General features: G+C 63.3%; 5 protein-coding genes across 5 annotated transcripts; 3 read left to right on the plus strand and 2 right to left on the minus strand.

Moving 5' to 3' along the window:
- Positions 1–231: 231 nt before the first annotated feature.
- On the minus strand, positions 232–2,652 carry THAP8 (THAP domain containing 8). The gene is made up of 4 exons (XM_074165194.1): positions 2,560–2,652; positions 1,735–1,921; positions 843–1,253; positions 232–612 (listed from the first exon to the last, which is right to left on the minus strand). Exons 1-4 carry the CDS (start codon positions 2,640–2,642, stop codon positions 463–465), a joined length of 831 nt encoding a protein of 276 aa, XP_074021295.1. The 5' UTR covers positions 2,643–2,652; the 3' UTR covers positions 232–462.
- Positions 2,653–3,166: 514 nt separating this feature from the next.
- On the plus strand, positions 3,167–14,405 carry WDR62 (WD repeat domain 62). The gene is given in 29 exon segments (XM_074165169.1): positions 3,167–3,256; positions 3,591–3,682; positions 3,766–3,828; positions 4,092–4,149; positions 4,369–4,539; positions 4,694–4,828; positions 5,480–5,662; positions 5,738–5,898; positions 6,250–6,424; positions 6,511–6,633; positions 7,414–7,589; positions 7,716–7,807; positions 7,888–8,013; positions 8,367–8,434; positions 8,526–8,647; positions 8,785–8,860; positions 9,882–9,993; positions 10,208–10,271; positions 10,476–10,589; positions 10,687–10,790; positions 10,893–10,945; positions 11,043–11,246; positions 11,345–11,463; positions 12,841–12,950; positions 13,130–13,466; positions 13,552–13,630; positions 13,739–13,805; positions 13,918–14,003; positions 14,223–14,405. Coding segments are annotated over 29 exon segments (3,543 nt in total).
- Positions 14,406–14,527: 122 nt separating this feature from the next.
- On the minus strand, positions 14,528–17,592 carry POLR2I (RNA polymerase II subunit I). The gene is made up of 6 exons (XM_074165170.1): positions 17,512–17,592; positions 16,913–16,967; positions 16,582–16,655; positions 16,040–16,114; positions 15,710–15,761; positions 14,528–15,617 (listed from the first exon to the last, which is right to left on the minus strand). Exons 1-6 carry the CDS (start codon positions 17,568–17,570, stop codon positions 15,555–15,557), a joined length of 378 nt encoding a protein of 125 aa, XP_074021271.1. The 5' UTR covers positions 17,571–17,592; the 3' UTR covers positions 14,528–15,554.
- Positions 17,593–17,824: 232 nt separating this feature from the next.
- Positions 17,825–20,571, plus strand: TBCB (tubulin folding cofactor B). Its single transcript, XM_074165189.1, has 7 exons — positions 17,825–17,968; positions 18,345–18,488; positions 18,601–18,697; positions 19,284–19,475; positions 19,560–19,632; positions 19,725–20,321; positions 20,450–20,571. The coding sequence occupies exons 1-6, from the start codon at positions 17,825–17,827 to the stop codon at positions 19,840–19,842; spliced, it is 768 nt and encodes a 255-aa protein (XP_074021290.1). The 3' UTR covers positions 19,843–20,321; positions 20,450–20,571.
- A 326-nt stretch (positions 20,572–20,897) lies between these two features.
- Positions 20,898–22,176, plus strand: TMEM160 (transmembrane protein 160). Its single transcript, XM_074165196.1, has 3 exons — positions 20,898–21,051; positions 21,169–21,261; positions 21,959–22,176. Exons 1-3 carry the CDS (start codon positions 20,898–20,900, stop codon positions 22,174–22,176), a joined length of 465 nt encoding a protein of 154 aa, XP_074021297.1.
- Positions 22,177–25,514: the final 3,338 nt, after the last annotated feature.

Here is a 25,514-nt window from a genome sequence, read left to right on the forward strand (position 1 = left end):
GGGGCAGAGGCTATAGGGGGTGTAGAGGCCCCTCGTAGCTATAAGGCACAGGGGGCGTGGCCATTCCCAAGGGAACCGCTCCCTTTTCCCCACCATTAACTCTGGAACCTACTGATGGCTGGAAATTGGGGGGACAACAGGGACACCCCCAGGAGAGGCCAATGTCCCCAAGGCCACTAGCAAGGGCCACCCCTCTGCCCCGGTGTCCCACACAGACCCCCCCAGCCATTTGCCTCCATCATCCTTTATTAAAGCCAGCGGGAGGGGACGTCCCTTGTCCCCAAATCCCCTCCCCCACCCAGTATCACAAAATAAACCTTAAATACAAAAATAAAGTGTCCCCTCCCCTGGGGTGGGGGGTGGCCCTGGGCTGCTGGGTGACACCCCTGGCACAGGGAGGGCCACCACCCCCCCTCAATGTCCCAGCAGGTTCCTGGTGACAATGCCGCTGGTGCCACCACATCACGGCTGCTCCAGGCCGAGGTCACTGTCTGTCCCCGCCGGCGGTGGCACAGCATAGACCAACGCTGCCTCCTCCTCCTCCTCCTCCCGGCAGATAATGGTGACGGTGCTGGTGGGATCTGGTGTCACCGATCCTGGCTGCAGGCAGGCCTGGAAGCAGCAGGGACAGGGACAGAGGGGACACGGGGAAGTCCCTGACTTGGGGACACGCCACGGGGCCACCTCCATCTCCCCAGTGCTCAGACTGGTGTCACCCAGTGAGAAGTGGCACCCACCAGGAACGGCGTCACCCTTGGTGGGACAGTGCCACCCTCCTTGGAATGGTGCCACCCCCACGTGTCACCTGCCAGTGTCACCAGCGCGTCCCCGCTGTCACCTACCAGGTGGAGCCTGTCCTCGGAGAGCAGGCTCTCGCGGCGCAGCTGCTCCACCAGCCCCTCCATGGCCTCCAGCCGGGCCCGGTGCCGCCGCTGCCGCTGCTGCAGCACCTTCACCTTCCGCTGCAGCACCAGCACCACCGCCACGAGCTCCTCGGTGCTCAGCTCCCCCGGAGGGGACATCCCTGTCACCGCCTGTGACACGATGGGGACGGTGGAGACGATGGGCAGCCTCAGGGCGGAGGAGAGGACAGTCACTGCTGGGGACGGCGGCGGTGCAGTGGGATCCAGCGTGGTGGCCACGGTGGTTTTGGGGACGGGTGGCCGTCCCGGTGTCACCGGCTCCATGATGCTCACTGGGAGGGGCTGCTTAGGCTGGGTGGTGCCTGGCAGGGTGCTGGGACTCTCCCGTTTCTGCAGAAAAAAAACACCAATCTCCATTTCTGGAGGTTCTTGTGGCGCGGTGGTGGAGCAGGGATGGGCAGCAGGGAAGGTTTCTCCTCAAAAGCCCCTACTCTGGGGACAAAAGCCATCGCAAGGTGACAAACTCCTCCTGGGGACATTCCAGACCCTTCCAGGGAGCTCCTATATCCCTCGGGGGAACCTCTAGGCCCCTCTGAGGAGCTTCCAGACGCCTCCGAGACCTCCCAGAGAGCTTCTATCCCCTTCTGAGGGGGCTTCCAGACCCTTCAAGTCCCCTCTAAAAAGCTTCAAGACCCCTTGAGATCCTTCTGGGGAGTTCCAAGATGATTCCAGGGGACCTCTCCCTCTCCCAGAAGCTTACCTCCCTCTTCCCAGAAGAAGAGGGAGCTCATAGATGCTTCTAGACCCTTCTGGGGGGGGGGGAGGGTGTTTTCTAGACTCTTCTAGGTGCTTCTGGGGGGAGGGTGCTCACCATGGGGCTGAGGGGGAAGATGGTGGGGACGGCATCGGGCCGCAGATAGCGCACGCCCCAGCGGTACTGGAAGCAGGAGGGCTCGAAGTGGTCGCTGCAGAGGTGCTGGTGGCGGGTGGGCACCCAGTTCTCCTGCCGCATCTGCGCCAGCCATTGCCGCAGCCGCGCCGCATCCTGCAGTGGGAACCTGGGGGGGGGCAGGTGTTAATGGGTCATGCTGGGGGGACTCCTCCATACCCCCCTCCAAAGGCTCCCAGTTCAGGCTGCCCCACCCCCACCTTGGGTGCCCCCACCTCAGAGTCCTCATCCCTCTTCTTGGGGCTTCCCACCCCACCTCAAAGAGCCCATTTGGCCCCTCCCCAGGCACCAGCCCAACCCCAGAACCAGGCCCAGGACCCAGCCCTACTCTGGTTCGAGTTCAGGCTCAGGCCCAAGCCCAGCCTCAGGCCCACCTAGGTCCTGGAACCACCCCAGAACCAGCCCAAACCCCAAGCCCCAGCCCCCCCCAGAACCAGCCCCAGGACCCAGCTCCACTCAGGTTCAAGTTCAGGATCAGGGTCAGGCCCAAATCCAGGCCCCACCAAAGCCCCAGTCCCACCCAGGCCCCACACCAGGCCGCAGGTCCACCCCAGAACCAGGCCCAGGCCCCACTTCGGCCCCACCCAGCCCCAGGCCCCTCCCAGGCCCCACCTCGGAACCAGCCCAAGGCCCCACCAAAGCCCCGGTCCCACCCAGACTCCACCCCAGAGCGAGCCCTAGGCCCCACCCAGGACCCGGGTCCGCCCCAGAACCAGGCCCAGGCCCCGCCCAGGCCCCGGTCCCCACTTGTAGAAGCTGAGGCGGCGGGCGGGCGGCCGGGCCTGTCCCGCCGCGTTGGAGCAGTGCGGGGCGCGGCAGGACTTGGGCATCGCCGCCGCCGCACGCACGGGACGCGACGGCGCTACGTCAGCGCGCACGGCCGTCGCCATAGCAACGCTTGCCCGGCCCCTGCGGCGGTGCATGCGCACTGAGGGGGGGCCGCCGTCGCCATGGCAACAAGGCCTACGCGGCCCGGCGAACCCCCGTGGGGCTCCCCGCGGCTCCGCTCTCCGCCGGTGGGGCAGAGCAGGCCGCTCCCCACACCGGTAATCACCCCGGTGATTATAATCGAGAAATACGCGGTGCCGAGACAGCGGGTTCGGGTCCCGCGGGGCTCGAACCCGTGGTCTCGGGAAGTGTAAAGGCGGGGCCAGCGCCGCTCCGCCCCGCTATAGGCCGAGCCCAGCGCTGAGTGGCAGGACCCGGCGGGGCGGAGCCTGCCTCCCTGAGGCGCCGCGCTGCCATTGGCTGAGAGGGGAAGGCGGGAGGCGGGCGCGCGGGCGGCGGCCAATGGGGAGGCGCCGCCGGCTCTCGGCGCGCAGTTCGCACGGGTGACGGGCGGCGGCCCGCGGCCATGGCGGTGCCGAGCGGCGGGACCGGGCCCGACTCGCCCCCGCTCCTCCACCCGCGGCGGCGATCGCGGCAGCAGAGCCCGGAGGAGGCAGTGAGGGACACGCAGGGCGGGGGGGCAGGGTCCTGGGGAGGGGACGGGACGGGATTGGGGACCCCGTGGGGGCGGAGCCTGAGGAGGGGGCAGGACTGGGTCCTACAGGGCGGGGCCTGGAGAGGGCAGCACTTGGGGGGGGGTCTCCATGGTGGGCGTGCTTTGGGGTGCCCCCACGGGGATGGGGGGCACAGAGGGGCCCATGGGCGCCCGGTGCTGCCCCAGGGTCACCCCTGGGGGCTCAGGGTCGTGTCCGTCCCCCCCCTCCAAGGACTTCCCCCCGCCCACCACCTCCTCCAGCCCCACGCCCAGGGGTCCTCCCTCCTCTCCCCAGGTGACACTGGAGAAGGTGCTGGGAATCACGGCCCAGACCAGCAGCAGCTTGGCCTGCGACCCAGCCACTGGGCTGCTCGCCTACCCTGCCGGGTGAGTGTCCACGGGGAACCCCCACACCCCTCTGCACCCACCTCCATCCCAGCCTGGGAAAAACCTCCCCCCTTCTCACCCAGGTGCGTCGTCGTCATCCTGAATCCCCGGGACAACACGCAGAGACACCTCCTGAACACCTCCAGGTACCCCCAGACACCCCCTGAACACCTCCAGATACACCCAAACTCCTCCTGAACACTTCCAAGTACCCCCTGAATTCCTTCAGGTACCCTTAAATACCCCCCCCAAACTCCTATTGAACATCTCCAGGTACCCCCAAACAACCCCGAAACTGCTCCAGGTACCCCCCAACACGGGCTGTGCTGTACATCGTGTTTCAGGAGTGATGCTTGCCCAGCTTCCAGTATTTTTCTTCCCTTGTATATTTCCTCCCAATATTTTTCAGGAAAACCCTGAGTGCGTTGGCCTTCTCGCCTGATGGGAAGCTCATTGTCACCGGAGAGGTGGGTCCCACTTGTTTGTAGTCACCTACACCCTGATTTTGGCCGCCCCGGCGCCAGCAGGATGGAGTAGCCAGGATTATTCCTTCCCTGCTTTTGGGGGGGTTTCCACCCAATTAAGGAGGGTGGGAACAACTGTGAGGGTTTGAGGAGCTGCCGGGTGGCCATGGGGGCTGGCAAGAAGGGGAAAGCCGCCACCACACGGCCAATTTCCCTGGGCAGAACGGGCACCGACCGGCCATCCGCGTGTGGGATGTGAAGGAGCGGGCGCAGGTCTCGGCACTGCATGGTCACAAGCACGGTGTGGCTTGTGTCGCCTTCTCCCCCAGCGGCAAGCACCTGGTGTCAGTGGGACACCCGCACGACATGGTGGTCAACGTTTGGGACTGGAAGGTGAGCTCTCACCAAAGCGGCTTGAAATTCCCCAAATTGGGGTCGGGGGGAAAATGGTCCTTTTCCGTTTTTCTCACGGTGGCTCATGGCTCCGGCCTTTTTGAGGGGTGACACTTGTTGTGCATGACCCAACCGCATCTTTCTTTCTGAGCAGAAAGGTTCCCTGGTGGCATCAAACAAGGTGTCCTGCAAAGTGGTGGCTGTGTCCTTCTCTGAGGACAGCTACTTTGTCACCGTGGGCCACCGCCACGTCAAGTTCTGGTTCCTGGACTCCTCGAGGGAGCTGAAGGTGAGGAGGTGCCCTTTGCTGATGCCGTCCCATGGGGCGCAGGTGGCCGGTGATGCTGGACTGGGGTTGGACACTGCTTAAATCCTCATCACCGAAGCTGATGTGATGTGGGAGTGGGCAATTTCTGTAGGAAAAACTGAAGAAAATGCCAGGTTTTCCCCCCAGAATTCATGCTGTCTCATACCTGAATGTCACTTCACTCCGGCCGCCCAGTGCTGGAACCTGCCAACAAACCAAGCCATTAATAAACAGGATTTATTTTTACAAGACGGTGACAAAATCCAACTCGGTTTTACTCTAACCTAAACCGCTTTGAGATTGCGACAAACATCGACAATGCTCAGGTTCAGGCTCTCAGGAAGGAGAGCTGTGGTGGGAAGGGGTTCATTAAGTGGGAAGGGGAAGGGGTTCAGGGTTTCGTTAGGTTTTTGTGGGTTTTTGTCAGTTCTATCTGATGTTTGTTGGGGCGGGTGCACCTTCTGTACTGCACCTCGGAGCCGCGGGTGCTTTGGCGCATCCCGGAGCTGAGGGTGCCCCGGCCGGCGAAATCCCCTGGGTGCACGGGGATGCTGCCAACGTCTGCTCTGGAGGGCTGGGAGCCATTTCCTTTGTTAACGCTCATTAACGGGGCGCTACCCCTGCTCTTCGCAGGTCACGGAGACGGTGCCGCTGGTGGGACGCTCGGGGCTGCTGGGAGAGCTTCTCGACAATGTCTTCTGTGGGGTGGCCTGCGGCCGAGGACGGATGTCGGGCAGCACCTTCTGCATCTCCTCCTCAGGGCTGCTCTGCCGCTTCAACCAGAAGCGGGTGCTGGAGAAATGGATCATTCTGCAGGTAACGGGGGGCACCCTGGGGACCCCCCCACAGGGTGAAGCCCCATGGCACGGACCTGACCTGCTATGGCTGCAGGTGCCGCTGGCGAACTGCCTCTGCCTCGGCGAGGAGCTGATCTTCTGCGGCTGCGCCCAAGGCACCGTGAGGGTTTTCCGGGCTGGTGACATGCGCTACCTGAGCGACCTCCCCAAACCTCACCCCCTGGGTGTGGATGTCACCCGGAATCCCCCGCCAAGGTACCCCACAGCCGATGGGAAGGCAGGGATGCCCCTGTGTCCCCCTCTCAACTGCCCAGCGTGGTTTCAGACCCCATTGCTCATCTTGATTGGAGGTCTAAGCCAAGATAGGTTCGACTTGTCACCCGGGGTGAAGGATGGCGAGGACGGGAGGGGGGTGTCAGGCTTACGAGGGAGTCCCACAGCTTCATATTCCGCTTCGATCTGGGGCCACATATCGGGATACAGTCACCGTTTTATTTGCAAACCCATTCTGTCTCTGGTGGAGCGCTCAGTGGGCTCCAAAGAGGTCAGTCCTTCCAAAACGCAGCCCCCATGGGATGAGACCCAACCCCGTCACCTTCCCCACAGGCGGATGGACCTGGACTACCCCGACACCATCGCCTTGGCCTACGACGCCTGTCGCCACTGGCTCTCCTGCGTCTACAAGGACCACAGTGTCTACGTCTGGGATGTCAGGGACCTGCAGGATGTCAGGAAGGTGTGGTCGGACCTTTTCCACAGCTCCTTCGTCTGGAGCATCGAGGTGAGGGTGAGCGGGTCCCACGGGGGCAATTTGGGGCACCCACAGCTCCACTTTCCTTCCCCTCCCCGTGACACATGATCCCGCAGGTGTACCCCGAATTCGAGGAGGGGAGACCCCCTCTGCCGCCCGGCTCCTTCCTGACATGCTCCTCGGACAACACCATCCGTGCCTGGACCCTGGGAGGCAGCTCCGCCTGTCCCTACAGCACGGTACTGTGGGGGTCTGCGTCCCCCCTCCCCGCTCGAGGCAGCCCCTAGAATCACCCCGGCAGCTGAGGGAGCTCAACCAGCTCCCTGTGCTCTCCTCTTGTAGGATTTGTCTCTAGAAAATGAGGTTTCTGGAGGTTTCATGCAATCATAGAATGGTCTAGGTGGGAAGGGACCTTTCATACCATCAAGTCCAACCATCCACTGACAAAACCCACCACTAACCCATGTCCCTCAGCACCACGTCTGCCCGGCTTTTAGACACCTCCAGGGGTGGAGACTCCAGCACTGCCCTGGGCAGCCTCTTCCAAGGCTTGACAACCCTTTCAGTGAAGAAATTGTTCCTAATATCCATCCTAAAGCTCCCCTGGTACAACTTGAGGCCATTTTCTCTTGTCCCATGGCCTGTTCCTTGGGAGAAGAGACCGACCCCCCCTGGCTACACCCTCCTTTCATGGAGTTGTAGAGAGCAAGAAGGTCTCCCTCTCTGGGGACAGAGCTGTTGCCTGAGCAGGAGAGGAGTGGTGATTTTTGGTGGGTTTTGGTGATTATAGCGAGCCTGGAAAACTGCATTCTGTCCTCCTGCACCTGCTACCTCTGTCTGAACAACCAAAGGACACAGTTGTGCTTCTGAAATGCTGATGTTTCCCGAGCGGGAAGGGTGGCAAAATGAAGCAGGGATGTTGGAAGCAGTTGGGTGATGTGGGTGGGCTCCTCTCCTCCCCAAAGAGCCACCTGTGCCCTGCCAGGGGCCTGACTGTCCCCTCTCCCCCCTGCCCCAAGACCCTGCGCAACATCATCTATGTGGACAATGACACGCGGCACCTCCAGGACTCCTCCAGCCCAACTGACCGAAGCGAGAACCCGAGTCACCTGGACGTCAAATCCGGGGTGCGGGTGATGCAGGTCAGCCCCGATGGGGAGTACCTGGCATCGGGGGACAGAGGAGGAACCCTCCGGCAAGTGGCACCCAGCTCAGCCGAAAGCCCACCACTCGTTTCAACCTTTTCCCTGGGCCTCCCCAAGCCCCCCCGGCACCAGCGTTCCTGCCTGACTCCCCTGGTTACGGTGCGCTCCCCTCACAGGATTCACGAGCTGCGGTTCATGCAGGAGGTGGCCAAAGTGGAGGCTCACGATTCAGAAGTCCTTTGCCTGGAGTATTCAAAGCCGGAGACCGGTGAGGCTTCATCCCGACAGTGATGCCCGCAAGACACCACAAAACCGCTATTTTAACACCCTCTTCTCCATCGCCTCCAGGAGCAGCGCTGCTGGCTTCGGCGAGCAGGGACAGGCTGATCCATGTCTTGAACGTAGACAAGAACTACAAGCTGGAGCAAACTCTGGACGATCACTCCTCAGCCATAACATCGGTCAAATTTGCTGGTAGGTGGTGGAATTGCACCCAAATCCCCCCTCCCCCGACGTCGGGCTGCCTTTCGCCTTGTTCTGCCTTGAAGACAGGGTTTTTCTCTCCGGATTTATGGACATAACCTTCAATGTCTGAGGTAGAGGGGGCTCCTTGGTAGAAAACAGGCATCTCCAGACAAAGAGCACCAAGCCATCCGTCGGGGGGGGACCCATAGCAGGGGGATCCCACCCTTGGATGGTGTCTGGTTCTTAAAAGAATCGGTTTTTTATGGATTCATTCATAAAGAAGCATTTTTTGGATCGACTCAGTGGTGAATTTGGAATGGATGCGATCCCTGATCGCCTTTCCCTGTGCTCTCTCTGCTCAGGCAACGGAGATGTTCAGCTGATAAGCTGCGGCGCTGATAAAAGTATTTATTTCCGCAACGCTCAAAAGGTGGGTTGGTGGTATCTCTGTGGAGATCTGCTCTTTCTCCCCAAAAACTGGAGAGGCGAGAAGGCAAGGTGTCTCTCCCGTCTCCCTGCAGCTCCCAGATGGCTTCAATTTCGTTAGGACGCATCACGTTGCTGAGAAAACCACCCTCTACGACATGGACATCGACATCGTGCAGAAACACGTCGCTGTCGCCTGCCAGGACAGAAACGTCAGGTGAAGGGGCTTTTCCATGCCACCTTTCTCCTGCTGTCCCCGCTGTCCCTTGGGGGCTTGTGGTCACCTCCCGCTCCTCATGCAGGGTCTACCGCTGTCCCTTGGGGGCTTGTGGTCACGTCCCGCTCCTCATGCAGGGTCTACAGCACGGCCAGCGGGAAGCTGAAGCGCTGCTACAAGGGCTCACAAGGGGACGAGGGCTCCGTGCTGAAGGTAAGAGAGCAATTTCCACCACACGTCGGCCATCGGGGTGTCAGCAGCAGCTCCCCCAGGTGCAGGAGGGGGCTGCAGCGGGGCAGGATGGTCTGAGGGGCTTGGGGATGAGCCGTCGGTACCCTCAAGGGAAGTCGCTGCCATCCAGAGGCACCTGGAGACTGTGGCCAATGGGAACCTCATGAGGTTCAACAAGGCCGAGCGCAAGGTCCTGCAGCTGGGTGAGGGCAACCCCCATCCTGATACAGGCTGGAGAAGGGAGGGAAGGAGGGACGGAGCGAAGGAGGGATGGATGGACGGATGGATGGAGAGCAGCCCTGCAGAGAAGGACTTGGGGACACTGGTGGGTGGCACATGGGACCTGAGCCGGCAACGTGCGCTGGCAGCCCAGGAAGCCGAGCGTCTCCTGGGCTGCAGGTCGAGGGAGGGGATTCTCCCCCTCTGCTGCGCTGAGACCCCCCTGCGTCCAGCTGTGGGGTCCCTGGCACAAGTCAGTCAGGGACCTGCTCGAGCGGGTCCGGAGCAGGCCCCGGGGATGGTCCGAGAGCTGGAGCAGCTCTGGTGCGGAGAGGCTGAGGGAGCTGGGGCTGGTCAGCCTGGAGAGGAGACGGAGACCTCGCTGCAGCCGTTCAGTACCTGAAGGGGTGTAGGAAAGACGGAGAGAGACCTTGAGCAGGGGCTGCGGGGACAGGACAAGGGGCGACAGCTTTGAACTGCCAGAGGGTGGGTTCGGTTGGACACGAGGAAGCAATTCTTTGCTGTGAGGGTGGTGAGAGCCTGGCCCAGGTTGCCCAGAGAAGCTGTGGCTGCCCCATCCCTGGAGGGGTTCAAGGCCAGGTTGGATGGGACTTTGAGCAACCTGGTCTGGTGGGAGGTGTCCCTGCCCATGGCAGGGGCTGGCACTGGGTGGGCTTTGCAGGTCCCTTCAACCCAAATCCTAACGTGCTCCTACAAAGTTGCTGGGTTCTGCTCACCCTCGTGAGCCGGGGCTGAGCCTGACCCCACCGCTCCTCTCGCCCAGGTGCAGCTGGATCCCTCGGGCACCTTCCTGGCCACGAGCTGCTCCGACAAGAGCATCGCCCTCATGGACTTCCACTCCGGGGAGTGTGTGGCCACAATGTTCGGCCATTCAGGTTTGGTTCCTCTCGGAAGCCCAGGAGCTGCCCAGGGAAAGGGATAAACACAGAGGAGAATCCCTCAGTGCTGTGCCTGCCCCTGCCTGTCCCCCATTTGGCCGGGAAGCCCCCCAGAAACGCTCCACTATGTCACTTAAACGTCCTAAATGAGCGCAGGGGGGTCACAAGCAATGCCGCCCCCCCCCTCAACCTTTCCTTCTCTTTGGCACAGAAATAGTCACAGGGATGCGGTTCACCTACGACTGCAGGCACCTCATCACCGTCTCGGGAGACAGGTAGGGGCCGGCGGAGCGAAGAAACAGTCAGACCTCGCAAGACACAATGGGAGAAGAATTTGCTGTAGAGAGCACTGGGGGGGGTGGAGGCAGTGCTGGAGGGCTCTGGTGGATTAAATTAATTGAGGGATTTAGGAAAAGCCCCTCCGAATCCAAAATCTGGGGGCCTGACCCCCCTCCCCCCCCCCGCCTTTCTACCCCCAGCTGCGTCTTTATTTGGCACCTGGGCCTTGAAATCCCCAGCAGCATGAGGCAGCACTTGGTGGAGCTCAATCTGCCGCAGCTGGGAAAGGAGCCTGGTGCCCCAGTGCCACTCAGGTACCGGGAAAAGCCCCTCGTCCCCATGTCCCACCTCAGTTTTGGCTTTTGGGGGCAGGAGGGAGCTCGGGGGCCCCACCGTTCTCCACTCCTCCAGGCGGGAGACCTACGTCTCCATCCCTGCTGGGACGGCAGCCCCTGAGGAGGAGCAAGACGATGTCTCGTCCCTGCAGACCCCCTCCAAGGAGGACTCAGAGTCACGTGCGTTGGGGGACAGGGTCCCTCTGCAGCTGCACCCTGTTTTCTGCCCCCTGAGGGGGTACACCCTGTTCTCTGCTCCTGACCCCGCTCTTCCCCCCCCAGCTCCAGCATCCATCCTGACCAACGGCAGGCTGCCCATGTGGGCAAAGAGGCTGGTAAGGCTGGTAATTTAATTTAATTTAACGGGGCTGAAGAAAGGTCCCTTTGCTCCATCTCTACCGCATCTCCCTTCTTCTCTCTCCCCTTTTCCAGCTGGGAGAGGTGGAGGAGGGGGACAAGGTGGCCACCGGCCCCCGCTGGAGCTACCGGCCACAGGGGCGATGGGCAGAGTGCGCTGAGAGGGGCCCCATCAAGACCCTGCCAGAGGGGGATCCCCTCGACTTCACCCCTCTCAAACCCCACCTCGGGGGCGACCCAGAGCTCCGGTCAGGCAGCCTGGAACATCTGCTTTCAGCGGTCAGTGGTGGGGCTGGACCCCGCACCCTCCCTGGAGATTCTTCTCTCTCTTTCTGGGAAAAATCTGGCTACAGACATCAGCTCCCTGTCTCTGGCAGGCGGAGAGCTCTCCCGGCGACCTCACCGAGGACTTCCAGCTCTCCCAGCTCCTCTGGGACAAGGAGACCACCGGGGGACGGGAATCACCAGAGGAGCTGTGCGTGACGGAGACAAGAAGGTTGGTGCCTTTGGGGTCAGAGCAGGGAAACTTTTCGGGCACGAGCATTGGGTTAGAAGTCTGATCTGTGGCTGAGGGAAGCCCCCTCCTGTGCAGGCAAGGTTTGGAGGGGACCCCCTTCTTTCCAAGCTCCTCAGAGAGGGGTCCTAGACCCGGTCAATAGTTTGTGTCCAAAGGATCTCGGGTGCAGCCACCGACCAGAGTCGGCGTTGGCCCGTTTCAGAGCCAGCCAAGGGCTTCCACCGAGATGGGCTCGCAAAGCTGGAAAGATAAATGACTCGTTAAGGTGACAGATGTAACAAACTCGGACTCGCCATTGATAAACGCACTCACAGCAGAAGGGGAGCTCCACTTAATAGTTCAGCGCTTTCGTTAACAATATTTCCCTGGGTGACATCCCACACAGCGGGAGGCTCCCCAAAGAGGGAGGGGAGAGTCCAGGCCTGGCGAACCCTCCGGTGGTGGGAATTCTCCTCCAAACGCCAGATTCTAAATGCCAGATTCATACTTTTGGTGAGGTGGGACTAAGTCATTTATCTTGTGCCAATTAACTCTTAACGAGGCTTGTTGCGTTGTCGGTCAAGGCAGAACAGGGGACCTTGGTGTTGGGTACAGGGGCTTGGTGGCTCTCCTGGCTTTCCCGGAACAACATCGAGCTGTGGGGCCTCGGCCGCCCTCCAGGCTGATTCCAGCCATCTGTCCTGGCCTCCGCCTGATAAACGAGGTGCACAGCTCTTGTCTAATTGCCTTTGCAAACGAGGACACTGCTCGGGCTGCTCTCCTGCCCAAGGCCAGTGCCACCAGTGGAAGATAAGCCACTGCCGATACAGTCTCACATCGGATTCACGCTTGCTCCGCGTTCCCTCGCCAAAAAGCCTGGGAGCTTCCCACAGTGACTTCACCTCGCAGGAGCCGATGCAGGAACAACCACAAAACCACAGATGAAAGGCAAAGAACAAATTGAATCTCGATACCTCACGGGTGAGGGCATCTCTGCAGCAGCACCTGGGCAGAGGCAGACGCCGCAGAGCGAGAGAGTCCTCGTTAAGCGAGAGCTCAGACTCGCTCTTCTTGCCCGGATTTGAAGGATTCAGGCGGGCAGAGTTTCCCACTGGGCTTTGATCTTCAACATCTCACACGCGTTCGATGAGGTGCCCCCGAGTCCATCACAGGCTGTTATCCAAGTGCAGATGTTCTTGTCGAGCACACGCAACTAAACGATTAGCGCGACAGATGTGTTTTCCAGCCTCCCACGCCCCCCCTCACTGATTTTCTGTTACTTTCCCACAAACCTCATCCCAGCCGAGCCCCTGAACGTGGGCGAGGGCACACCCGGTGCTTGGCCATCCCTGACCCGCTCCCCTTCCTTCCCCCAAGGCCACATGTGACGGAGCTGTCGCTGCGCCCTGCGATCCCGGAGGAGCCGGAGCTCTACTGGGAGGACGCCTCATCCTGCTTTTCACCGACTCCTCGCTGCCAGCAGGAAGGTAACGCCGGGAGCGCGGCTGGAGCTCTGGGATGGCACCAGCTTTGCTGGTGCTTGAAAAGCTTGGGGGCGGGTTTATCTCTCTTGCGGGGGGGGGGCGGCACTCAGAATAAAAACCGCCCGGTACTAATGCCCGTTGGGGGGGGGGGGTGGGGTTGCTGTCTGTCCCCATCCCAGCAGACGAGGAGTCATCGGAGGAGCCAGAGGAGAACCTGCCAGCCAGCAGCTCTCTGCCCCAGACCCCCGAGCAGGAGAAGTACCTCAGGCAGCACTTCCAGACGCTGGCAGACGCCGAAGGTAACGGGAGGAACCGTGGGTGGCCGATGCCAGCGCCTTTGGCACAGCCGGATCCCGGCGGTGGCTGAGCTGACGCCCCCCCACTCCCCACAGATAGGTTCGACGGTTCCTTGAAGGATCTGAAACCGCCCGAAACTGGGGATGAGGAAAAAACCTTCTTTTTTAACCCGCGCTTGAGCATTTCCGCCCGGTTCCTCGCCCGCTGCCAGAAGAACAGCAGGTGGGCGGCGGGTCCCGTGTCTGTTCGGCTGTCTGTCCGTCCGGGATGGGGTTTCCCGCTCCCGACCCTGTCTCTCATCCCACAGGCTGGTGGCTGCCTTCCCCCCGCGGGCACGGCCCCGGCCACAGAGCCCCAAAACAGCCGAGGAGCTGCAGCAACCGGAGGTGAGTTGGTGTTCTGCCTCAGGGAGGGGGAAACCTTTGGGAGAAATACAAAAAAAGGCGTTTTCACGCCTCTTGCTGGGCTCAGCGGCGCTTCCGTCAACTTTTTAGGAATTGCTGGATGAAAAACCTTGGGAAACAGGAGAGGAAACAGGCTCCAAGGGCGGCAAACCCACTGGTGAGCATCTGAGGGGCTTCCTTTGCCCCCAGACCCCCTCCGGGATGGGGCAGATTTTTGTCCGCTCCCAGAGGAGGGGGGAGAGGGCTGACCCCGGCCGCGGTGCCCGCAGGATCCCAGCTCCGGGACGAGACCTTCGCCAGGGCCCTGCGGCTGCTGCAGACCCAGTTCCAGGAGACACTGGGGCTCTACACTCAGGTCGGTGCCTCCCTCTGTGGGGGGGAACCCCCAATTCACAGCATCCGGGGGGTGCCATTTGATGCTTCCCCCTCCCCTGTACCAACCCCTGGCGAATTTTGCCCACATCCATGGCGTCAGATGCTCAAAAAAAAAGCCTCATTTCCGAGCTGAGGCGCCAGGGGAGCAGTTCAACCACCGGGTGAAGACCCGGGGTGACGATGGGACACCCTCCCGCAGATGACCCTCTGCGCCGAGGCCACCGAGGCCAGGACGGCACTGGAAAGCCTTTGCCACTGGATGGAAGCCGAGCTGCGCTCCTGCACTGTCCCCCATGTCCCCAAGGGACCCCCAGACCCTGGGGCTGCTCTGCTCCGACCTGCCCCTGGAGACCACCCGGAGGCTGGAGGGCAGCACCCCTGAAACGCTTCACACTGAGGTATCGGGGCACTGACACCACCACCCCCCCCCCCCCCCAGTTAAGTTTTGGGGTTGGTGGTGTTTGGGGGTTTTTTTAGGCAATTCTGTAAGCTTTAAGCATTTTTGGAGCTCTCGGATGTATGTTTTTCTCTGGTTTCCTGCTTAGAGCCCCCCAAACACCCATGTCCCCTCCCAGCCCCAACCCTGTCCCCGCCGCGGGCAGCGGCTGTGTTAAAGGGTTTTTTTTAAAATAATAATAAATGTGTTTGAAGCAAAGCGAAGGGGTTTGGGGTCGGTGCATTCAGCCCCCAACAACCTCGCTGGTACCTCCGAGGCCTCCACGGGGCCGCAGGACACTGGGGTGCCCCGGGCAGCAATCTGGGGGGTGGTGAGGAGACATGGGGGTGGCTGGAGGGTGGGTCAGGGGACCTGCGGGGGGGGGGAAGGGTGTGATTCAGGGCCCAACCGGGCAATTTGGGATAGAGGGGAAGGAGCTTTTGGGCAAGTCAAGGCTTGATGGAGCGATTTGAGACATAGGGGGGGCGATTTGGGATCCCCAGAGAGCAATTTGGGGCCCAATAAGGCAATGTAGGGCACCAGGACTTCAATATAGGGCCCGTTGTGGGCAACTGGGGGCACTGGGGATGCAAACTGGGGCGCAGTGAGGTGAGGTAGAGCCTGGGTGGGGGCACCTGAGGCTGCTATGGGGTGATGTGGGGCACTGGGGTTAGGACTTAGGGCCCCACTGGGGACAATATGGGGTCCCACGGCTGCAATTCGAGGCCCAGTGGGGCATTTTTGGGGTACCGGGGATGCGATTTGGGGCCTGTCCCGTGTGATTTGGGGGCCACTACAGACGATTTCAGCCCCGCAGCTGTGACATCCCCACTGGGGACAGCCCCCCCCCCCGCCAAAGCCGCCCCCAGTCCAGTGTTGCTCCCCCCAGCAGCCCCCCCAAACCCCACAGAGCCACCAACATACCCCACTGCCAAAAATAACCATTATTGCCACAAAAAGACGCCCCCAGCGGGTACGGGGCGGGGAGACAGACCCGAGGTTGGGGGCACGGGGCTGGGGGGGTGGGGGCAGGTTTTGTGGCAAGAGCCGTGATCTGGGGGGGGGGTTGGGGACTGAGAGCATCTCCAGGCACCATCACTCGGTCCAGCGGTGGCCACAGTGCGGGGCTGTGCAGACGTAGTAGAGCCTCATGGCATCCTGGGGGGGCAGGAAGAGGTGGGGGTCATGACGGGGGAAGGACAAGAGTGACAGCTTTTGGGGGGGCACAAGGCTCGGGGGACACACCTCACCTCAGCTCTGGCACTGTGCGACTGGAAGAATACGGCCTCCTTGTGCCCGCACCTGGGGAAGAGGGGAGGCAGCGGTGACAAGGGGGGGAGCATAAGAGTCCCATGGGGGACATTGGAGCTACGGGGGGGGGACGACATCAGAGCCCCATGGGGAGGGGACCATAGGGGGGAGCCACAGGGGGAACACCTGAGAGCCCCTGGAGCCGGGGAGGGCACAGGAGACCCAAGGGGACACACACTGGAGCAGGGTGGGGGTAGCGATGTCCCCATGGGGGTCCCCACGCATCCCCAAGAGCCCCCAGCCCCACCCCGGGGGACGTCCCCACTCACTTCTGGCAGGGGTGGTCCTCGGTGCGGGGCAGCGTGGGGTCCTGGGAGACGTCGGCAATGATCTGCGTGAGCTCGCTGTAAGGAGACAACCCGGGGCGTTAATAAGCCTTAATTACCCCCAGGCTATTAATTATCCTGGCACCTGTCTGATTAATTCCCCCTAATAATTATCTCTATTATCACCCCCACATTAAGCACTTTTGAATTATTCTCCCTTGTTGCCTCCCTTTATTAATTATCCACCAGTTGCCCCTCAATCGTTTATTAACTACCTCAATTATCTCTTTACTAATTATTAAGTACCCAAGAACTGCTCTCCCTTATTAATTGCCCCCATTAATTGCCCTTCACTCATCTTCCCTTATTAATCACTCACCCCCTACCTCTCCCTATTAGCTACTCTAATTCCTACTTTGCTAATTAGCTTCTTATTAATTACCCCACCACATCTTTTTAATTGGTTTTCCCAGGGATAGGAAATGCTGCGACCAGGACCCAAGCGTCCGGGAGCGCTAACGAACTCGTTCCGGTAACGAACTCACTCCACTTCGTGGGTGATCTTGTTGACGTAGATGCAGCTGTTGTCGGCCTCTTGCTGGTAGTCACAGTTGCGGCACTGGGGGAAGAGCTGGGGGTTACGGACTGGTCCCAGTGCCAAACTGGGGCGGGGAGAACGGCCCCATCAAGGCGCCGGGACCGGCCCCAGTGCCAAACTGGGGCGGGGAGAACGGCCCCATCAAGGCGCCGGGACTGGCCCCAGTGCCCCAGTGGGGGCTGTGATGGTGGGCACAGCCCGCTATCACGGTGGGACTGGTCCCAGTACATCCCCAGCACTGGTCCCAGTGCCAGGCTGGGGCCGGGGGGGGCACTCACAGCGTAGAGCAGGATCCGGTTCTCCTTGTCCTCCTTGGGGTACAGCATGTTGTTGCTGGGGACACACACACACACACGGGGAGCGTCACTGGGGGGGGTCTTCGGGGGAGGTCCCGGGGCCACATCCCAGGGGAGGGGGAGCTGGGGGGCCCCGGGGGGTGTCGAAGAGTGGTTTGGGGGGGTGGTATCTGGGGGGTCCGGGACTAGGGGAACCAGGGGGTATCTGATGGCCTGGGGGGCTCTTGGGGGTCCTCGGGGGGGTCTCAGAGGTATCGGGGGGGCTCGGGGAAGGGACTGAGGGGGTATCGGGGGGGGCACTGAGAAGGGGCTGGGGGGTCTCTGTGGGGGTGGGGGCTGGGAAGGGGTTGGGGTCTCTGGGGGACATCGGGGGCACGAGAAGGGTTTGGGGGGGCCTCTGTGGGGCCCGGGAGGGGGCGAGGGACCATCGGAGAGTCCCGGGGGGACCGAGAGGAGGAGCGGGGAATCCATGGGGTGTCAAGGGAGAACCGGGGGTGTCTGAGGAGCCCGGAGAGTATCGGGGAGCCCCGAGGCGGGGGGGCAGGGAGGGTCCCGGGGGGGTGGGGGGTGCAGCTCCTCACCACTCCTGGCAGAAGCGGATCCCCACGAAGCCCGGCTCGTACCCCCCCTCCGCCTCCATGGCGGCCCCGCGCACGCGCAGAGCGGCCCCCGACGGCGGCCGCGCGGGGACAAACCCAGCCGGCGGAGCGTGCGCCGGCCCCGCCCCTTCCTCCCGAGCGCGTCCCTATTGGCGGGCGGGGCGGGAGGCGCGTCCCTCGCCATTGGCTGGCCCGCTGCGCGCGGGGGCGGGCCGGCGGCGCCGATTGGCCGGGGGGCGGGGGCGGAGCGCGCGCGCGGGGCGGGCCGAAGGTTCCAGAAGCGGCGACGGGCGGGATGAAGGCGGCGGCGGCGGAGGCCGGGGCCGGGCTGGGCCTGGGGCTCGGGGCCGGCTCCGTGTCGCTGTCGGTGAGCAGCAGCCTCAACTCCTTCCGCGCCCTCAAGCGGTACAGCACCGGCCTCACCATCGCCGAGTTCAAGGTACCGGCACCGGGGCCCTCCCCGGCCTCCGCCCTCGCGGGCCGGGCCCCGACCGGCCCCGCCTCCCCCTCCGGGCCCCTCCCCCTCCGGGCCCCTCCTCACGCTCCTGCTCCTCCTTCCCCCGGTGGGGACCGGGACCGCCCCCTCCTCAAGGGGGATGAGGGAACCGCCCTCCCCTCCACCCCCCCCCGAGTTTCCCCCCCTTCCCCCTTCCCCCCTCATCCCCCCGGCCCTGCCCGGAGAGGGGCCCGGGGCCGGGGAGCACCCCCTGCTGCCGGCCCGGCCTCCTTCCCCCCGCCCTGCGATCCCTTGGGACCGGGACTAGCCCAGGGCCGGATCCCGCCACCGACCGCCCCCTCCCCCGTGCTGTTCCCAGTGCAAACTGGAGCTGGTGGTGGGCAGCCCGGCCTCCTGCATGGACCTGGAGCTCTACAGCGCCCGGGAGGAGCTGCTGGGCCGACTGGACTGCGACGAGGCCCTGCTGGGCTCCTACCCCGTGGCTGACGGCTGCCGCGTCCACGTATGTCCCCATCCCCCTTTTCTCACCCCAAAACGACGCCCCCCCCCTCCTCGGGGAAGGCCCCCCCCCTTCCCCGTCCCATCCCGTAACCCCCCGGCTTCCCCCCCTGCAGGTGATTGACCGGAGTGGGGCACGCATCGGGGAGTACGAGGACGTGTCACAGGTGGAGAAGTACCAGATCGCCGACAGTGACTACGACAAGCGGCCAGGTGACACCAATGTCCCCACGGGCCACCTCCCCCTCCCTGGGGATGTCCCCTCTGTCTGGGTGGCCCCTCGGTGTCAGTTCCCCTACCCCGAGGGGACGCCCCTACTCTTCTTTCTCCTGTGGTGGCACCTCACTGCCTCACCGAGGTCACCATCCTGTCCCCCGTGGTGGCACTCTCTCTGTCCCCACTACATCACTGTTCTCCTGGTTGAGGTGACCATCCCCTGTCCCCCATGGTGACGCTCTCCTCCCCACTGTGTCACCATACCCCCAGTTGAGGGGACACTGTCCTCATCCCCACTGTGTCACCACCCTCCTGGTTGAGGTGACACTCTCCCTGTCCCCACTGTGTCACTGTCCCCCTTATTGAGGTGAGCATCCTGTCCCCCATGGTGACGCTCTCCCTGTCCCCACTGGCCATCCCTTGTTCAGGTGGCCATCCCTTGTCCACCATGGTGACATTGCTACTATCCCTGCCCTGTCCCCCCCACCCGAGAAGATGTCCCCTGTCCTCACTTGTGTCCCCAACCTCTGCTGGGGACCGCTCCACTGTGGTGCCAGCCCGGTGTCCCTGTGGTGTCCCCCAGAGACGCTGCGGTCCTTCCTGCGCCAGCGGCAGTGGGGACGTTACGACGCGGAGGGGACACAGCGTCGGGCGGCCGAGCAGCAGCAGCGCCAGGCGCAGGAAGCGGCCATGGCGGCCACCATCCCCCTGGGTGCCCGCTGCCAGGTCCGGGTGCCGGGACAGCCCTGCAAGCGGGCCACCGTCATGTACGTGGGTAGGTGTCCCCGACCTGTCCCCAAACGCCCCCGCTTTGTCCCCGGCTTCCCCCCTCGGGCACCGACGCCCTCCCTCCCCGCAGGCCAGACTGACTTCAAGCCGGGATACTGGGTGGGCGTCCGCTACGACGAGCCGCTGGGCAAGCACGATGGCAGGTAGGGTCCCCAGAGCGTCCCCAAGGTGCCCCCTCTTTCGGGGAGGTCCTTGGCCCCCCCCCCGCCCCAAGCTCTCTCTCTCCCCCCCGCAGCGTGGGCGGCCGCCGGTATTTCGAGTGCCAGCCCAAGTACGGCGCCTTCGTCAAGCCCCAGAGCGTCACCCCCGGGGACTTCCCCGAGGAGGACTATGGCCTGGAAGACGAGCTGTGAGGGGACACGGGGGGGACGCCGCGGGGGGAGGGGGCGGAATGGGGGTGTGTGGGGAGCGCACGGCCCCAAATCCCTGGGGTTTCCCTTGTTTCGGGGTGCCCCTCCCCCCACCCCAGCCCTGGCCCCTCCCCCCGCAGCGCACGCGAGCGCTGGTTTCACCCGAAAATGCCCCAAAATCCGCCCCCCCGGGACCCCCCCTTCCCCCCCTCCCCGTCCCCTCTGCGCGCTCGTGGGGGCGGGGCTTCCCCGCCGGCCACGCCCCTTCCCCGTGCGCGTGGGGGGGGCGGGTCCTCGTGCGTGCTGCGACCAATGGGCGGGGGCTGCCTGTCCCGGCCGCCCAATCCCTGGCGGAGGGGGCGGGGCTCGAGGTTGGGTTACGCCCCCTCTCTCCTGGAGGGGGCGGGGCCTGTTGTGTGCTGCAGCCAATGGGCGGGCGCGCTGAGGAGGAGGAGGCGGGGCCGGAAGCGGCGGCCGGGCGGGTGAGTGGAACCGGGGCGACCCTGCCATAACGAACCGCCGGTACCGAGGCCCCTCCCCCCCGGTACCGCCCTCCCCTCGGTACCGTCCCCTCCCCGCTGACCGAACGCTGTTTCCTCCCTTCCCACAGCCTCCGCAGCGCCGCCCCCCCCCGCACCGTCCCGGGGGGCCCCCGCCGTGTGTCCCCTCCACACTCGCTCCCGGGGGGCACCGGCGGGTCGGCCCCGCTTCATAAAGTGGCGTTTTGAGGTGAAAAACTGTGTTTTGGACATTTTTTGTTCCCCCGCGGGTGCGAGTCGGGGCTGAGGCGGGAGCTTCCGGGTTTCCGGGACGTTTCTTCCCGACGTATCTCGCGCCTGACCAATAGAGACGCTTCTTCCGCTCCGCGGGGGGGCGGGACGCGGCGCGCCGGCCAATGGCCGCTCGCCATCATCCGCGCGGGGCGGGGCGGGGCGACGGACGCGCGGCTCCGCCAATGGGCGCGGCGGCCCGCGGTGAGCGGCGGGTGCGGCGTCCAATGGGCGCGGCGCGGCGGCGGCGGCGCCGGTGAGGAAGAGGCGGGCGGCGGCGGGGCCGCCATGGGCTGGTGGGGCGGCGCGGGGCGGGCGGCGGCGGCGGCGCTGCGGAGGCTGCGGGGGCCCCGGTACAGCCTGGGCCGGGCCCCGCCGCCCCCCGCCGCCTCCGACCTGGAGCGGGCGGACGCCTGGCTGCTGCGGAAGGCGCTGGAGGGCGGTGAGGGGCGGAGCCGCGGCGGGGGCGGGGCTACGGCGGGGGCGGGGCTACGGCGGGGGGTGGGGGACCGGGGTCCCCCTCCCCTCTGACCCCCTCCCCTTCCCCCCCCCCCCCCAGGTCTCCTCTCCTGGTTCCGTAACGGGCTCCTGGCCACCGGCGTCGGCGTCATCTCCTACGTCCAGAGCGACACCGGGCGCGACGCCGCCTACGGTGGGGACACGGGGTGGGGGACATCCTGGGGACACCCCCACCCTTGGGGACACCCAACCCCTTCCCCCCCCTCCCTGCTGACAGCCACCTGGGGACACCCGCACCCTTGGGGACACCCAACCCCCGCCCCCCCCCCCCCCAGTGACAGTCGCCTGGGGACACCCGCACCCTTGGGGACACCCAACACCCCCCCCGGTGACAGTCGCCTGGGGACACCCGCACCCCCAGGGACAGTCCTTTACCCTCTCGGGAACACCCCCCTGCTCCAAGGCCACCCGTTTCCCCCTGAGACCCCCACCCCGAGGGTGCCCGCCCACCCGGGGGGGGACACACCTCCCCTGGGGACACCCATCCCCCCTGGGGACACTCTCCCTGCCTGGGGCACCCACCCATCCCTGGGGACACCCACCGCTGCATCGTGCCCCCCGCCCCCTCCCTGCACCCCAAAACCAACCAAAATCCCCCAAATCCCTGGCATCCCCCCTCCCCCACTCCCTGGGTGCCCATTTCAGGCAAATTATGGGGCCATTTCCTCTATTTTTAGGGTCGGTGGCCCTTTGGGACCCTAACTTTGCCCAATTTTGCCACGTTTTGTGCATTTCTCATTCCAGTGACAAACCCCACCCGGTCCCTCCTCCCCGAACGTTCTAACCAGGTTCTGTTTGGGGGGGGGGGGTTTATTTCTCCTTTCTTTTAGGCTTTTTCATCCTGGGGGGGGTGTGCGTGTCCTACGGGGCCGGCTCTTACCTGCTCAACCTGCTGCTGCTGCGGCGGCCGATGATGCTGCCGGCGCCCACGGCCGCTGCCAACGCCGCCGCCGCCGCCCTGCTGGCCCTGCTCTGGCTCTGCGCCCTCTCCCTCTACGTGGGGCGCCTGGAGGTGGAGATCGTCCCCGAGGAGCCCCCCGAGAAGTGACGGGCTGGGGAAGGTTGGGGGGGGGGGGGGGGCATTATCATCTTCCCCCCCCCCCCCCCTCCCCCCCCCCCAGGGAACCAGGGATGGGGTGGGAAAATATCCCTTGGGGGGGGTCAGAACCACCTTGGGGCAGGGATTAAAACCACCCTGAGGGGTGATTAAACCCCCCCTCCAGGAGGATCAGACTTCCCCATGGACAATTAAAACCCACCCTGGGGGGGCATTAAACCATCCCCCCCCCCCCAGAGGATCAGACACACCCCACCCCCCCACCCCCCAGGATAATTAACCCCCCCCCCCTCCAGGAGGATCAGACTTCCCCATGGAGAATTAAACCCACCCTGGGGGGGATTAAAGCCCGCTCCAGGAGGATCACACACACACCCCCACACCCCCCCCCAGGGAATTAAACCCACCCCAGGGAAGGATTAACACACACACCCCCCCCCGAATTAAACCCCCGTGGGAGGATTAACCTCCCGTAGGAAGATTAAATCCCTTCCCCCCCCCCGGATGATTAAACCCCCCCGGGAGGCTTAAATTCCCCCCCCAGGAGGATTTAATCCCCCCGAGGATGCTTATTTCCCTCCCCCAGGTGATTAAATTCCCCTCAGGAGGATTAACACACACACACACACACCCCCCCCCCCGGCAGATTAAATACCCCCCCCTTGGGAGGATTAACACACACACACACACACACACACACACACACACCCCACACCCCCCCGGAGGATTAAAAGCCCCCCCTAGGCGGATTAGACACCCCCCCCTGGAAGGATTACCCCCCCCCAGGGCGTTGAAAACACCCCGGGGGGGGGGCGGGGGTGTATTTAAATCCAATTAACACACCCCCTCCCTACCCCCCCCAGGGTCGGGCTTGCTCTCACCCCCTCCGGGCTCTGTTTTTCTGTGAAACCCCCCAGTTTTGGCTGCTTTGTATTTATTCACTTGCCCCCCCCCCCCCCGGGGGGTGTGGGGGGGGGTGGGGTTGTGTGTTATCTCCCTCCCGGAGCGATTTCTGCACCCTCATTCCTGCTACAAAAACCTGGGGGGGGGGGGGGGGCGTGGGGGGGGGTGTTGAGCCTCCACATGGGGGTTCTTGGGATGCTGTGCCCAAAACGGGTGTTTTCAGACCCAATTTTTGCAGCTCCCCCCCCCCCCCCCCCGCCGTGGTCAGGGCAGAGGAGATGGGCTGGGAAATAAAAAAAGGTGGAAAAATCCCTGATTTCTCTCCAGTTCATTCACAGGAGTCCCAAAAGGGGGGGGGGAGAAAACAAAACAAACCCCACTCCACCAGTTTGCAGCCGATTTGCCCAAATTCTCACCAGTTCACCTGAAAATTAGGTTTGCCCAGTTTGCAAATGCCCGTTTGCTGCCGCTCAGCGGGCAGCAAAACCCAGTTTGCAACTGGTTCCCAGTTGGCAGTGCCCGCTTCCCAGTCCAGCATCCCAATTCCCAGTCCGCAGCTGCCTTCTAGCCCACAAAGCCCAGTTTGCAACCGGTTCCCAGTTGGCAGTGCCCGCTTCCCAGTCCAGCATCCCAATTCCCGGTCCGCAGCTGCCTTCTAGCCCACAAAGCCCAGTTTGCAACCGGTTCCCAGTTGGCAGTGCCCGCTTCCCAGTCCGGCATCCCAATTCCCGGTCCGCAGCTGCCTTCTAGCCCACAAAGCCCAGTTTGCAACCGGTTCCCAGTTGGCAGTGCCCGCTTCCCAGTCCGGCATCCCAATTCCCGGTCCGCAGCTGCCTTCTAGCCCACAAAGCCCAGTTTGCAACCGGTTCCCAGTTGGCAGTGCCCACTTCCCAGTCCGGCATCCCAATTCCCGGTCCGCAGCTGCCTTCTAGCCCACAAAACCCAGTTTGCAACCGGTTCCCAGTTGGCAGTGCCCGCTTCCCAGTCCAGCATCCCAATTCCCGGTCCGCAGCTGCCTTCTAGCCCACAAAACCCAGTTTGCAACCGGTTCCCAGTTGGCAGTGCCCGCTTCCCAGTCCAGCATCCCAATTCCCGGTCCGCAGCTGCCTTCTAGCCCACAAAGCCCAGTTTGCAACCGGTTCCCAGTTTGCTGCCCCTTCCCAGTCCAGCATCCCAATTCCCGGTCCGCAGCTGCCTTCTAGCCCACAAAACCCAGTTTGCAACCGGTTCCCAGTTTGCTGCCCCTTCCCAGTCCAGCATCCCAATTCCCGGTCCGCAGCTGCCTTCTAGCCCACAAACCCCAGTTTGCAACCGGTTCCCAGTTTGCTGCCCCTTCCCAGTCCAGCATCCCAATTCCCGGGCCGCAGCTGCCTTCTAGCCCACAAAACCCAGTTTGCAACTGGTTCCCAGTTTGCTGCCCCTTCCCAGTCCTCGAAGCCCAGTTTGCAACTGGTTCCCAGTTTGCTGCCCCTTCCCAGTCCTCGAAGCCCAGTTTGCAACCGGTTCCCAGTTTGCTGCCCCTTCCCAGTCCTCGAAGCCCAGTTTGCAACCGGTTCCCAGTTTGCTGCCCCTTCCCAGTCCTCGAAGCCCAGTTTGCAACCGGTTCCCAGTTTGCTGCCCCTTCCCAGTCCTCGAAGCCCAGTTTGCAACCGGTTCCCAGTTTGCTGCCCCTTCCCAGTCCTCGAAGCCCAGTTTGCAACCGGTTCCCAGTTTGCTGCCCCTTCCCAGTCCTCGAAGCCCAGTTTGCAACCGGTTCCCAGTTTGCTGCCCCTTCCCAGTCCTCGAAGCCCAGTTTGCAACCGGTTCCCAGTTTGCTGCCCCTTCCCAGTCCTCGAAGCCCAGTTTGCAACCGGTTCCCAGTTTGCTGCCCCTTCCCAGTCCTCGAAGCCCAGTTTGCAACCGGTTCCCAGTTTGCTGCCCCTTCCCAGTCCTCGAAGCCCAGTTTGCAACCGGTTCCCAGTTTGCTGCCCCTTCCCAGTCCTCGAAGCCCAGTTTGCAACCGGTTCCCAGTTTGCTGCCCCTTCCCAGTCCTCGAAGCCCAGTTTGCAACCGGTTCCCAGTTTGCTGCCCCTTCCCAGTCCTCGAAGCCCAGTTTGCAACCGGTTCCCAGTTTGCTGCCCCTTCCCAGTCCAGCATCCCAATTCCCGGTCCGCAGCTGCCTTCTAGCCCACAAAACCCAGTTTGCAACCGGTTCCCAGTTTGCTGCCCCTTCCCAGTCCAGCATCCCAATTCCCAGTCCGCAGCTGCCTTCTAGCCCACAAAGCCCAGTTTGCAACCGGTTCCCAGTTTGCTGCCCCTTCCCAGTCCAGCATCCCAATTCCCGGGCCGCAGCTGCCTTCTAGCCCACAAAACCCAGTTTGCAACTGGTTCCCAGTTTGCTGCCCCTTCCCAGTCCTCGAAGCCCAGTTTGCAACTGGTTCCCAGTT

The sequence above is a fragment of the Numenius arquata genome, chromosome 35 (genome assembly GCF_964106895.1).
Source record: "Numenius arquata chromosome 35, bNumArq3.hap1.1, whole genome shotgun sequence".
Classification (NCBI taxonomy): Eukaryota; Metazoa; Chordata; class Aves; order Charadriiformes; family Scolopacidae; genus Numenius; species Numenius arquata.